This window comes from Aptenodytes forsteri, unplaced genomic scaffold, assembly GCF_000699145.1.
Source record: "Aptenodytes forsteri isolate BGI_AS27 unplaced genomic scaffold, ASM69914v1 Scaffold174, whole genome shotgun sequence".
In the NCBI taxonomy this organism is placed as follows: Eukaryota; Metazoa; Chordata; class Aves; order Sphenisciformes; family Spheniscidae; genus Aptenodytes; species Aptenodytes forsteri.
The window spans coordinates 793,588-806,281 of record NW_008794603.1 but is presented as its reverse complement, the minus strand read 5'-3'; the positions used below and the strand labels follow the sequence as shown (position 1 = coordinate 806,281).

At 41.0% G+C, this 12,694-nt stretch overlaps 1 protein-coding gene across 1 annotated transcript in view; it reads left to right on the top strand.

The window, feature by feature from the left end:
• The window catches only part of CACNB4 (calcium voltage-gated channel auxiliary subunit beta 4), a 33,308-nt gene extending 21,410 nt beyond the window's left edge, over positions 1 to 11,898 (top strand). The window contains exons 11-13 of the mRNA XM_019470445.1: positions 655 to 750; positions 7,385 to 7,570; positions 11,602 to 11,898. Coding sequence (XP_019325990.1) covers positions 655 to 750; positions 7,385 to 7,570; positions 11,602 to 11,889 — 570 coding nt within the window. The 3' untranslated portion in view covers positions 11,890 to 11,898. The remainder of the gene's footprint in view (positions 1 to 654; positions 751 to 7,384; positions 7,571 to 11,601) is intronic.
• Positions 11,899 to 12,694: the final 796 nt, after the last annotated feature.

The window sequence follows — 12,694 nt, the reverse complement described above, 5'->3', positions numbered from 1 at the left end:
TCTGATCCAGCTGGCCTTATTTTGAGTGAGGGGTTGGCACAGAGACCTCTAGAGGTCCTTCTGACTTAAAAAATACTCTGTTGTTCTATGATCCTGTAATTTTCTTTGACACTTTACAGAGAAATAACTTAGGATTCCTAACTTTCCTGCCCCTTAAATTCTAGTAATGAACACAGTGGAAGAAAAAAAAAAAAGTAATATGAACTGTGTGTAAAATACCTTCTGTACCCAAAATGCACCTCAGAACAGATTGTTACAGCGTTACTGCTACACAACTTAATATGCTGCTACTGTTGTGCCACAGTCAATCCAGCAATCCAGTATAATTCTGTATATATGTAATTTTCGTAGTCCTCTAGAAGATTACATTTGTCAAAAATAACCTATTATTTCAAGTAGAATAAAGCAAAATCACCATTCACGCTGCATTTGAAATATTTGCAAGGGATCAAACGTGATGCAGAGGGAAATGTGCACAGCGTTCAGGGAGGTTATCAGAAAGGTTTGTGCTTATATTCAAGGACAATATTTTATCCATTTTGTTAAACATAATGGAGAGCTTCTGAACTTGGTAATCCTCAAATGGGATGTCAGTCTGAGCTTTATGGAGATATGCGATTCTTAAACTCACATTTTCCTCTTTTCCTCTGTCAGGTTTTGCAGCGACTGATTAAATCTAGAGGAAAGTCACAAAGTAAACACTTGAATGTTCAGTTGGTGGCAGCTGATAAACTTGCACAATGCCCACCAGTAAGTACAGAAGAAAGGCTAAAGAATTTGTGATACGTGGAGTTTTAAAGATTTCTGCTGTGTTGGTCCTTGATTATAGCTGAGTTCATACGTTATCACTTCACTTTATGGCGATTCAGACAGCCCTGCAGTTGCAACCCTTGATCAGCTTTTATTGCTAAGAAACAAGTTGTTTGATACTTTCATCCTGATTATGTCCTGTGCTGGGTTTATTGTGATCTTTGGCAAGGTGACAGGTCAAAAATGATGTGTATGGTAAAACTGATCTACTAGCACATGAGCAAATTACATCATTTGTGGAGCAGTGCTATCTTAAGGTTCTGAAGGGCCAAAGTCTCAGACTCCTGGTTTGAGAGGAGGCTGCAGAGGACTTTGCTTCAGCTGCATTGTGAGTTCAGACCCGCCATCTGTACGGTGTGAGTCGTGTGTCTGCATGCATGTGATCCCTGAGCCTCCTGACACAGCAGCGCCTGCGAGCCACTCCAGTTACCTCATCGGAGCACAGTCACCGACCATTTTATCAAAGATACTGATCACCTTCAATAACCTGCTGCTTAAGGAGCAGAGGTCCTGGATAGCTGATCAGGCAGGCAGGCGCTGTGCGGAAAAGCTGTACAGGTGTTTGGACAGGACAGCTCAAACTTGCTGTCATTTTTGAAAACCACGCCTGGTTTCTGTGACAGAGAAAGCCACTCAGTGGAAACAAACTTGGACGTGGACTTGCTTTTACGGTGTAGTAGCTGTGCGTAACGTTGGTCTGATAGTGCAGAGACTGCTGTTCGTACCAGGGGAATAATCAGGCAGTCCAGCCTATGGCTTGCTGATTGCCCATCTTTCTCATGCCGAAGAACTGTGAGTAGAAATCAGATTAACTCAGAGAAATTCAGAACAGACGCTGGGAAGGTTTCCATGATCATACTTTCTGACTTAAAATAGGCAAAGTGCTGGCAAAAGAAATGTCTTGGAACAATTTAGGAACAAATCTGGGAGTTGAGATCAGCAGAACAAATGCCCGACCCTAATGGTCAGATAATACTTTTAGAAGACTTTGCCTTGTGTTATGTAGACCTTAAAGAGATTGCCTCCATTTCAGATGGCTTTTATTCTCAATTCAAATGAAAGTAACAAAGTTCAATGGAGTAATGACCCACAAGGATTTATTTCCATGAAACTTAACTTGGTTTTGTATGCTTCTGAAGATACCAAACTTCACAGCCTCTTCCGCTCTTGTCCCCACTCGCCATAAAAAGATGATTCAGGTATTTCTGGGCCCTCCTCCTAAATTATAGCAATAGATGTTGCTTTTTAACTGTTCCCATTGGTAGGAATCGAGGCTGAGCCATGTCTCCTTTAGGCCAGTGCTTTCATGCTCCTCAGATGTCCCAGAGCTACTGTTGGTGGGAATGGTGGCTCTCCATCCAGCAGAAAGGGAGACCTGGAGAGAACTTTCTCTTTCTCTCTCCTCTTGCTCACCGGTTGACCTTTTAGGTTAGCTCCTGCCATCAGGTAGACCTTGCCTAATTGCTAGCTAGTGTGTGGAGACTGCCAGCCTCTGCTGCACTGGGGTGCCCACCTTTGCCCGTCTGGAAGAGACCTCTGTGGCCTCAGGTTTGCCCAATAATTCTGCCTTGGCTTAGCAAGAGAGTGGGGTAATTCCGCATGTACGGATCGGCTTTCTGAAAAATACCATTTCAAGCTGACTGACCCTGCTAGTGAGTTCAGGTTATGTTGGCTCAGTAGTTTCAGCCAGATACAAAATTAACAATAATTAATGTGGATCTGTGAAAACTTTTAATTTTGGTAGGTTTTTGTAGTGTTTTGGTGTATATTCAGGCTAGATTCACACTGAAATTTTAGAAAGCAGAGAAAAAAGGTAATCGGCTTGACTGAAACTTCTGTCCTCCTTATGTAAAAGCAGAATGGTTTAAGAATGTGTCCAGAATGAGAGATCTGATTCAAATTCCTCCTATGCCTGATACAGGGCAAGAATTTAAACAATCCAGAAAAGTGCTGGTGGTGGTATGTGTATGTGTGTGGGGGGGTGGCTCAATTTCTCCAGTTAAATACACTTTTTACAGTGCCCACTATGCCCCAGACAGCTTGCTGTTTCCCTGGCAGGTGTGGATTTCGCAGCCACCCTCCTGCTGTCCCTCTTGCCCCATCAGCACTACTTGCAGATGTCCAGCTGTCAAAAGTGGTAGATGGTGACTGCATATACATCCAGCTGGTTGTGTTAACTGCAAAGACCTGTAAGCTTCTGGTTACAGTAACTGTAGATCGCTTTGCTCACTGTCTTATCCTTGTTTTCCACTTCGAGCAGCACTGAAAGATGTTCAAGCCATCTTGAGTTCTTCTGGAGAACTAAGCTACATTATATTTCTCACATGTAATTTTCTACTGAATTGTTATCTCTTACAATGATGATGGAGAATTCCTGTGAGCCATTTGGGTCCCATTAGTTAAATGAAAATTGTACACTTTTCTGTAGTACAAAATAATTTCTATAAAAGCATATACCTTCCTAACTCTTCGTGGGTGTGAGCCAAGTTAAACGGAGTTGCACCTGCTCCTGTTTGAATACGGCTGGTGGTATTTACACCAAGCTGTCACTGAGCTTACACACAGAACAATCCGCTGCACATTCTTCACATTTGAAAGGTGTATTTATTTTTCCACCTGCACAGAGAAGCCTGTGCATGTTTCACAATCTTGTTTGCTCTTTATACAGTGATTTCCTCTTACTCCACTTAGGGTTGCTCACATCAGTTGAAATGAGGCAAGTAGCTGCATTGATTGAAATAAACAGCGTGCAGCAGCAGGATGCATGTAGTAGCTTGTTCGTTGTATTGTGGCGCTTAGATTGGCCATCCCCAGGATCTAGTAAACTCTGCCTTAACACCCAATCCTGTAATGGTATTTTGTTGCCTAAGGCAACAAAGTTGAGACCTCACCTGGATAAGAAAAATATTTCCAAATTTCAGAGTATCCAGATTTCAAACAGCGTGTAACCGTACTTGCTCAGAGGCTGCCTTCCACTCTGGCTTGCACCACAGCCTTCTGCAGAAACCATGTGATCAGTTGTGCACTGTTTCATTTCAAGAAAGTTATTGCTCGCTCAGAGCACTCGAAGGGAGATGACAGTCTTGGTTAAGTTTAAATTAAAGGACCAAGTTGATCCATGATTTAATTAAGTAAAAGTATACTGCTAAGACCGAAGACACTGCTGTCCGTCTTCTGCACTGTGACCTGCTTCATCTGTTTTGCAGCTCAAATTCCTGCAAGAGGAGTATTTGTTTAAAGTCAAGATACTTGAAAACCATAAAAACCTCATTTTTTTTCATTTGCTGAGAGCCAGCCTTAAGTAATCAGATGGTGCTGTATGTCTAGACATTTTAAAAATAGCTGTCTTTTTTGGCATATTTAAGTTCAGGAACTGCTTTCATTATTAATTCCTTGCTAATCTTTCACTGATGCTGTTCAAGCCAGTGCTAAGCGTGCCTGTCACTGCATGACTCTGTTAAGCAGGAACATTATATGGCTCAAAGAAACATGAACTGTACTAACCATACAGCTTTGAATACACTAGCCATATACAGTTCAGTATGATTGTTTTCTTTAACTTTTGGATTCATGCCAATGCTGAGAGAGGGTACATACCCCTCTGGTCTATTTGACGTAACCTGAACTGAAATGCATTGGTATAACTAAAAATAGCCAGTGCACCAGATACATCTACAAGTTTAAATTTCTCCTCCTTCTCAGGTACACCTCTGTCCTTGCCATTCTGTCTGGGGCATCTTTGCCCCCAGAGCCTGACCTCAGAGAGTAAGATGCAATTTGGGATTGTCCTTAGCTGTACTAACTCTGGGCTATGCCTGAGGCTCAGTCCCTCTTACATTCCCTCTCCCGAGCATTCCTGTGGGTGAGGAGGATGCCTCTGCAGTCATGACCATTTTATTTTGTGTTGCTAACAGGGGGTAATGCACCTAGAATATTTCACAGTGGTTATACAGTAAACCAAAAGAAATAGCAGAGGACAGTGGCAACTAATTTTATCTTCTCTTCAGGAAAGACCACTGCTTTAATGTATATCACTTAAGAAATACTAGTATATGGAAATGCTCATATGATAACTATTTTACGCATGTTGTAAGAAAATATTGCGGTGAATAAAATGCATTGTAAGGAGAATTGGGAAGAAACTGCTTTACTCCATGACCCTTACAAACAAGGATCTCCTTAAAAGATTCTTTCCTCCCAAACACATAGAAATAGAACAAATGCAGTTTAGCTCTGAGCAGAACTGTTAAATGCAAGAAAAAAACCTGAGTGCTTTCTCTGTAATTTATTTTCCCTGTAAAACGCTGTAGAGCCCTGGAATCGGGATCCTGCCAGTTCTGCAGCTTTTCCAGGTGACCTTCAAATGACAGCCTGAGAGAGGCTCACCATTACCAGTCCTAGTGTTATTTCACAGTTAACTGTTAAAAAGGTGACAGTTGTACTGCAACTGTTAAAAGTTCTTCTTCCCTAAATTCAATTTAATTGAGATCACTGTCAAAAGACCACGTGAAGCTACATACCGTCACAGAACTGGGCGGTTTAGGTGTGTTAGCGAGAGTGCTAGCTGTGCCATTTCTTAGAAGTGCACGAAGCTGTTACTCCATTACGAAAGGAAGCCATAGGCAGCAGTACTGGCGTTCCCATCTCTGATCTCTTTGTCTTACCTCCACCTTGCAGCACGTTTAGTTATGCCAATACAGCATTTTGTGAGCTCCCTGAATCAACTGATCCAGGTTAAAAAGAGACTTGAGAAACAGTTCCCTAGTTTAGCAGGAGGAGGTTGGAGGGTGTTGGAAGAGCGTTCATTGACCTGCTCACTGCTAAAACCCCATGCAGCTGAAAACATGCCTTGAGACAGAATTACCTTGCAACTGCAAAGCTGAGTTTTGTACAGACGGCCAGAGCTGCCCTCAAAGTGGTGGCCGGCTGTGCAAAGAATGAACAGCAGAGGAGAGCTGCTTACTGGTCTCAGACCAGAAAATGACAATATTCATTCTTTATTTAAGAAAACACATTATATTCCAAGTGTAATGTTTTAATTTCAGTATTTTCCAAAGCAAAGTATATGTAAGCAAACCACATTCTTTTACTTCCTAACTTAACTATGTTTGAATTACTAACTTCTTCCACAAATGATGATGTGAGTGATACAATGGAATATGTAGTGTATCGACATGTGTTTAAATAGCAAAGGAAGGGTGTAAAGGGTATAGATAAATAGAGGAGCAAAACAAGCAGCAATAAACACTGAATTCCACCGAAGGATGTAGTGTTAGGAGTATTCTTATTAGAAGAAAACTCCATACTTGCTGGCAGAGGAGGAAACGTTTCTCTACCATGCTGATAAGAGAGAATAAATTATAAAATAAATAAAAAGGTTTTAGTATTAAAGTAAGTTCTGGACCAGACTTGTGGGCAGCTGGATGCACAATCAAGATTTGTGATAAATTAATCATGCAGTTTTATATCTTATTCTAGAGATGTCAGCTCTGTGTATGTTGGATAGATGTATAAATATGCATGGGGGACAAGCAGCCCGTGGTTTGTATCTGTTACTCTTAACACCTGCAACACCTGCACTTATTTTTCGTTTCCTGTGCTATTTTCACAATGTTGTTTTTCCACTAAGGCGCGAGTTAAGATTAAAGATGAGGTACGAAATTTCACTGCTGAAAATATGTTTATATTTCTCTTGAGGGACTCAGTGTATGATGGTTTACTATCAGCTGTTTGTTACCAGCGTGACAAATGTTGTGCTGATAAATAATCTAAAAACATTCTCTGCAGAGCGTCCCTTTGACTTCTTGGGTAGCACAGAAGCCACATGGCTTTGAATTCCTTCCACGTTCACTGGTAAATAGCCTCTCTGTGGATTGCATGGTGAGCAGGTCTGAGGCAAGTACCAGGACTTGCGGCAGGTACTGTCCCCTGGTACACAGATTAGTAGGGAAAAAGGTCGCACCTGCATGGTCTTGCAGATTTGAGAACAGATAGGTAAGACTATCCAGACAGGCATAAATGAAGGTAGTTAAAAAACAGTGCATGGAGAAGGTCTGTGAAGAATTCCCAGCTGCAAGCATCTGAACGGCTGGATGTCACGCACCAGCCTTGCTGAAGCAGAAATACTGCTGCTAACAGAACTGCATGCTGCGTTCACTGAAGTGGAAGTGGTTTTAGGGGCATCATCACTCTGGAAATGTGTTCACAATTAGGATGAGAGAAGTATACACGAGTCCTTGGGTCTAAAACCAATGCAAGGCGCCCCTGTGTTACTCTGACATCTGGCTTCAGTTCCTATCTTAGAGCAAAATAAATTCATTAAAGGAGTCTTGTGCCTTTGAGCGTGGTAGGGCTTACGCAATGTCTAGTGAGCCTCGCTGAAAGGATACAGTGAATTCTGAGAGCTCTGGCTTTTGATCACCTTACAAACCCGCTTGTATAATTTTCTGTGGCAATCCCATGCTCTGATTCTTATTTATTGAATTTTAAAGGATTAGCGTGATGAGAATTGTTTAACATCACTTTCTTTTCATCTGTAACATTGTAATGAACCAAACTTTGTTGTTGTGATCAGGAAATGTTTGATGTAATTTTGGATGAAAATCAGCTTGAAGATGCTTGCGAACACTTGGCAGAATATCTTGAGGCATACTGGCGTGCTACTCACACCACCAGTAGCACGCCCATGACTCCTCTCCTTGGGCGAAATTTAGGATCCACTGCACTTTCACCATATCCTGCTGCAATCTCTGGATTACAGGTATGAAAATACATTTCAGCCCCAAACACCAGTGCAGATCAGGTGGGGTTTTTTTAATCTATGGGACAATAGCGTAAGATGTTTTATATAGCATAACTTACATTTGCTTCGTTAGTTATTATTCACTGTTTGGCCACTGCCAGCAGTAAGAAGGCAAGCTAAGGCCCGTAATCAGTGAAGAAGCAGTTGTCAGCTGAGTGCTGAAGCACGGTGGCTGCTCTTGCTTTAAGGGGAAACAAAATGGCTGTAAGTTTTCTGGCAAGGAGCGAGTTCTTGAGGCAGAGTTGAATGGCACTCTGTCCAGTGGTATCATAGCCATATTAGAAAACGGCCTTTTTTTAGTCTGGAAAAAATGTCACTGCACATGAGACCCTGTCAGATTGAGAATAAGCATGTACAGTATGTCACAGCAGTTGAGCTAACAGCTACTGTATTTAAGAATGCAGAACAGTGTCTGTAATGATCCCTTTTATTTCTACCCTCATAACTTCACAAAACATTCACTTTTGGGTGAAAAACTTCCATGCTTGTCTCTTGTATCAGCAAAATGCCTTCACCTTTTTGAGTTCTTTGAGTGTGAATAAAATACATTTTTTTACTCATTGAAAAAAATTCTGACCATTTTTTTCCACAGGGATAGCTCAAAAACGGCTGAACTTTGAAACTTCAAACGTGGCATGTAAATAGTCCTTAATGAGAAGTACGTGCTTTACTAAGTTTGAAAACAGAAAATGTTTTTGGTTAATAGTTACGAATGCTTGAGAAGATCAGGATTGCAGCGAACTTCTAAGTCTGAAAGTTTCAGAAGGAGTTCTGTATGTGTGTGACTTTCTAGGAGTGTGCACTTTCTAATGTATGTCAAAAGTAGAGTTGAGCAAATTACATTTAATGAATAATTCACCTGACAAATTTAACCTCTGCTCTGCTTGTAGAGTATCTGGAAGCAGGTAACAATTTTGAAGGAAATGATGCATTGTTCAGTGTTTTCAACTAACATAAAGCTGTTTTTTCTGTGAGTGAATTGCACTTCACTGAAGGTGCATGGTACTTGACACTCACATTTCTAATGCTGTGCTTGATTTTATTAGGATCAGTAAATCACTGTTTCCTGACTGGCTGAACGCACAAGCACTGTTCTATTAGTAATAACATGCACATGTAAACTGTTGTTTCCATTTTCACTTGCCTTAAAATTTCAGTTTTCCATCCCTTCATGACAATAAAATACCATCTGCAGAACATTCACCTCTTCAGTTTCATTTTGAAAACTGGGTGTATCCACAGAATTTTTTTCAGGCATTTATTTCTCTCTGATCAATGGACACCAGCAGTAACTGTGAAATGTTGCTCCATTTACTTAGGGAAAACTCACACTGAAGATGAAAATCACCCCTGTGCAGTGGGCTGGCTGAAGGTATGCATCACTTAATCCCCACTTCACCCTAATTGTGAAGGCTTAGGTGGGACTTGAATGGTGCTAGTTCTCTGCAGAGGGGTAAATTTCTCCCTGAGTGAATGATGCCCAACTAGAGACCGCAGGATTTGGCTTTCAGTGCCGCTTAAGTGTTCAGGCCCATTTAAAGAGTTCTGGTGTTTCACATGGTTATCTCGCAGTAAAGATTTCCATCATCTGAAGTGCTTGTCCACCTAGAGGTGTTATACTAATGCAAGCCTTTGGAAGGATTTGCATCAGTTTTAACTGTAATGAATGGGGTATGGTAATTAGAAAGCACTCACGCGAATCCTGGGAATTAAACTAGCTTAGGTGCTTATGATACATTAAGAATTTATACTTCTTATGACCTTGTGACTCCTTCTCGCCTGATACCTTGGGGAACTGAACACCAAAAGCCCAGAGCCTCGTGTAACAGTCACACCTGAGAATGATACAGATTTGCTGGGACAATCTGTACATACTTCACCTAATCAAGCTTTAGGAGTATCCCTTCTTTACTTGATTGTGGCTTGGACTTTAGTTTACTGAGAATTGAAACTTCTGATTTAACTTAAGTCTTTGGGCTTCGTGAAGGTCATCAGGGTGAAGTTAAATGGCATAGATACAGAAGAGTCGGAGTAAAAGAGAGGGTATATGCGACAGCATGCTCCGGCTGTGTCCCGTTGCACCGTGGGTGGTACACCTGCCAAAGCCGGTGGTCATTGGGTCCTTGGTCATCATGACCTTGCCTAAAGGGGAAGATGTCGAGGTTGAGCTGTGTGTTTTTGCAGTCCTCAATAGGAAGAGTAAATTTTATCATTGCTAACTCCTAGGGGCCAGTCGTTTGCCTTTGTGGCTGATCCCTGGTTAGCTCTAAACCCCCACAGTTTAGTCTAATTTCAGTGAATGGACTTAAATCCTATAGGTCAAGTTTTGGGGATATGTGTTTCTTAGGCTCCAGAGGATTTGCATTTTAAGTCCATTACTGCAGAAAACGTAATGCAGTTTATCCTTCCAACTGTGCTGCAGGATCAAAAGTTATTTGGGGAATAAGACCAGCATGTAACCACACCAGTGTTGTGCCACGCTTACACCTCTCAGGAGGTGAAGAGCGGGGTCGGAATGACTACACAGTCGAGGCAGGGAAACAGGAAGGTTTCTAGAAGGGAGCAGGTTGCGGCCAGAAAGGTAAATTACTACAGGGAAGATAGAGGGTGTGAGCACAGAAAGTTAAAGTTGCAATTGATTAGGTGATTATGTATCAAAATTGCATGCCTAGGTCAAATAAATATGAGAAGCATAATTTGCAAAGAAAATATGTGGACTTTGACATATAATCGCTGCTAAAACATGCTGTAAGGAAAACTTGGGGATAATGTGGTAGAAGTTGCTACCCACTAGCTGAGGGTGTGAATTTGCAGAAGGGCACCTTTCCCGTGCCAGCTGGTTACGTGGAATCTCTCAGTGAGTAACCGTGGTAGCCTCAATCCACAGAAGGAGATGGGACATCGTATCTGCTGTGCTGTAAATGTATACCTGTCTGCACAGTTACTTCCCCATGCAGACAAGCCTTCTGCTATTAATTATGCAGCTAAACAGTTGCCATACAGAGAGGGCGTAGCAACAGGAGGAAGGTTTTGTAGCACAGAGAGCATCGGCCAGAATTTCAGAGCTGAGAGGAGCAGGTGATGCTGTCTGTGCGCAGCAACCTGAGGGCACAAGAGTGCAACCGTCATGGCAGCATTCTCTTGGCAATTACAGGATCAGAAGAATGACGCTGGGTGTGTAATCTAGAGAAGGAAAAGTATTGACCGAGTTCGTTCTGAGAGTACAGATGGCTGTACTCTTGAGAGGTTTAATGTGTGGTGACAGCAAACAAAAATTTTTTTTAGGCTATTTCTTCATTGTGCCAGTTTACTGGCAGAAAAAAATACTAACTAATTTTGTTCATGTCACAAATGTCGCACATTATCATTATGGGAATGTGAGGATAGCAAAGGCTAAACCTTTTAATTAATAAGTTATCTTAAAAAAGGATTTTCTGTCAACATATTTAAAATATTTATTATGTTTTAGTTGAGAGAATTTGTTAATGTCTAATGATTTTAGCCACCCCTTAGCTGCCTGGCTAGCAGTCCATCATTTGTTTGGTCATATGAAGGTTTTTAAGTAGGGCTCAGAGCTGCACCTTGTAAAAAAACCCGAACCAAAGCAACAAACACCTTCAGATGTTTTCTAAAACCACATAAATCAATGCTTGAAATTTTCTAAGCAGAATAGAAGCATGAATGTTACGTTCATGATCAGAGAAAAGTGATAAATGCTGAATACATCAGCTCACTTTTCATGCTAAACGGCCTGTAATATTTAACAAGGTGAATACCACAAGGTACGCATCGTACTACTGCGTTTGGTCTGCTTTCAGCTCTAGGAACCAGACTATTCTTGTAACCCATTCCTGTAGCATACAGACTTTAATATAAAATGAGTAACACAAAAGTGGATGGATTCTGAAAGACCTCAGAATAAGTCTCAAACTAAAAAACGTAAAATACTCTTTGTCTGTATTAATGCTTGGATTCTTTGCAACTCATAGAGCCAGCGTATGAGGCACAGCAGCCATTCTGCAGAGAACTCTCCAATTGAGCGACGAAGTCTAATGACCTCAGATGAAAATTATCACAACGAAAGGGCTCGGAAGAGCAGGAACCGCTTGTCTTCCAGTAAGAGCAGGAACTGCTTGTCTTCCAGTTCCCAACACAGCCGAGATCACTATCCTCTAGTGGAAGAAGAATACTCTGACTCATACCAGGACACTTACAAACCCCATAGGAACCGAGGATCCCCTGGAGGATACAGCCATGATTCACGACACAGGCTTTGAGTTCAAGAACCTGGGGAAAAACAGTATTCATCAGTTGATAACTTGCCATAACGTAGCTAGGAAAAAAGAAAAAAATCATCTTAATTTGGCAGAGGTAACGCGGTTATACTGAAGTTGCACTCTGCTGTCACTTGATGTTAAGTAGGGGGCAAAAAAAAGTTACCACGCCCTTACGTTTATGCCCGATCATATAGATTGTTTTTTTGATTTTTATTTTAGTAGAGCATTTGCATTTATAGCCATACTTTTTCATGTCGTTAGATATTAGACACATCCGTTTGTAATTTAGGGTAATTATCAAGGCACTTATAAAATAATTTCCTGTGCTGGAAATTCCAAATGACCAGTTCCAGTTGGAACCAATTTATAAACCAATTCCTGTTGGAATTCGGGTGAATTGACTGGAAAGTCGACTTGATCATGTTGCAATCAATCGAAAGAAAAAAAAAAAAAAGAAAAATGAAACATCTGAAAATTACAAACCACTAGAAGCCAGAAAGTCAGCTACAGTATTTGTTTGCTGGAAGCTCAATTTACATTTAAAGTTAGAATAAAAGGATTTATTCTAACTACTTATTTCCAGAATGGCTTTTTCAGACAAACCAAATGTAAACTATTGAGAGTGCCAAATATCACAAATTATTGCAGCAGTTACAAAATACTTTCCAGTTTGAAATTATTTTTAGACCTGGCATGAATGTTGCAGCAAAATGATTTCTTTAGTTTAGCCAGTACTGACATTTTTGTTGCGGTCAGCAGTGATGAACTATGACAGGATAAGGGGAAATAGAAACAGGAAAATGAA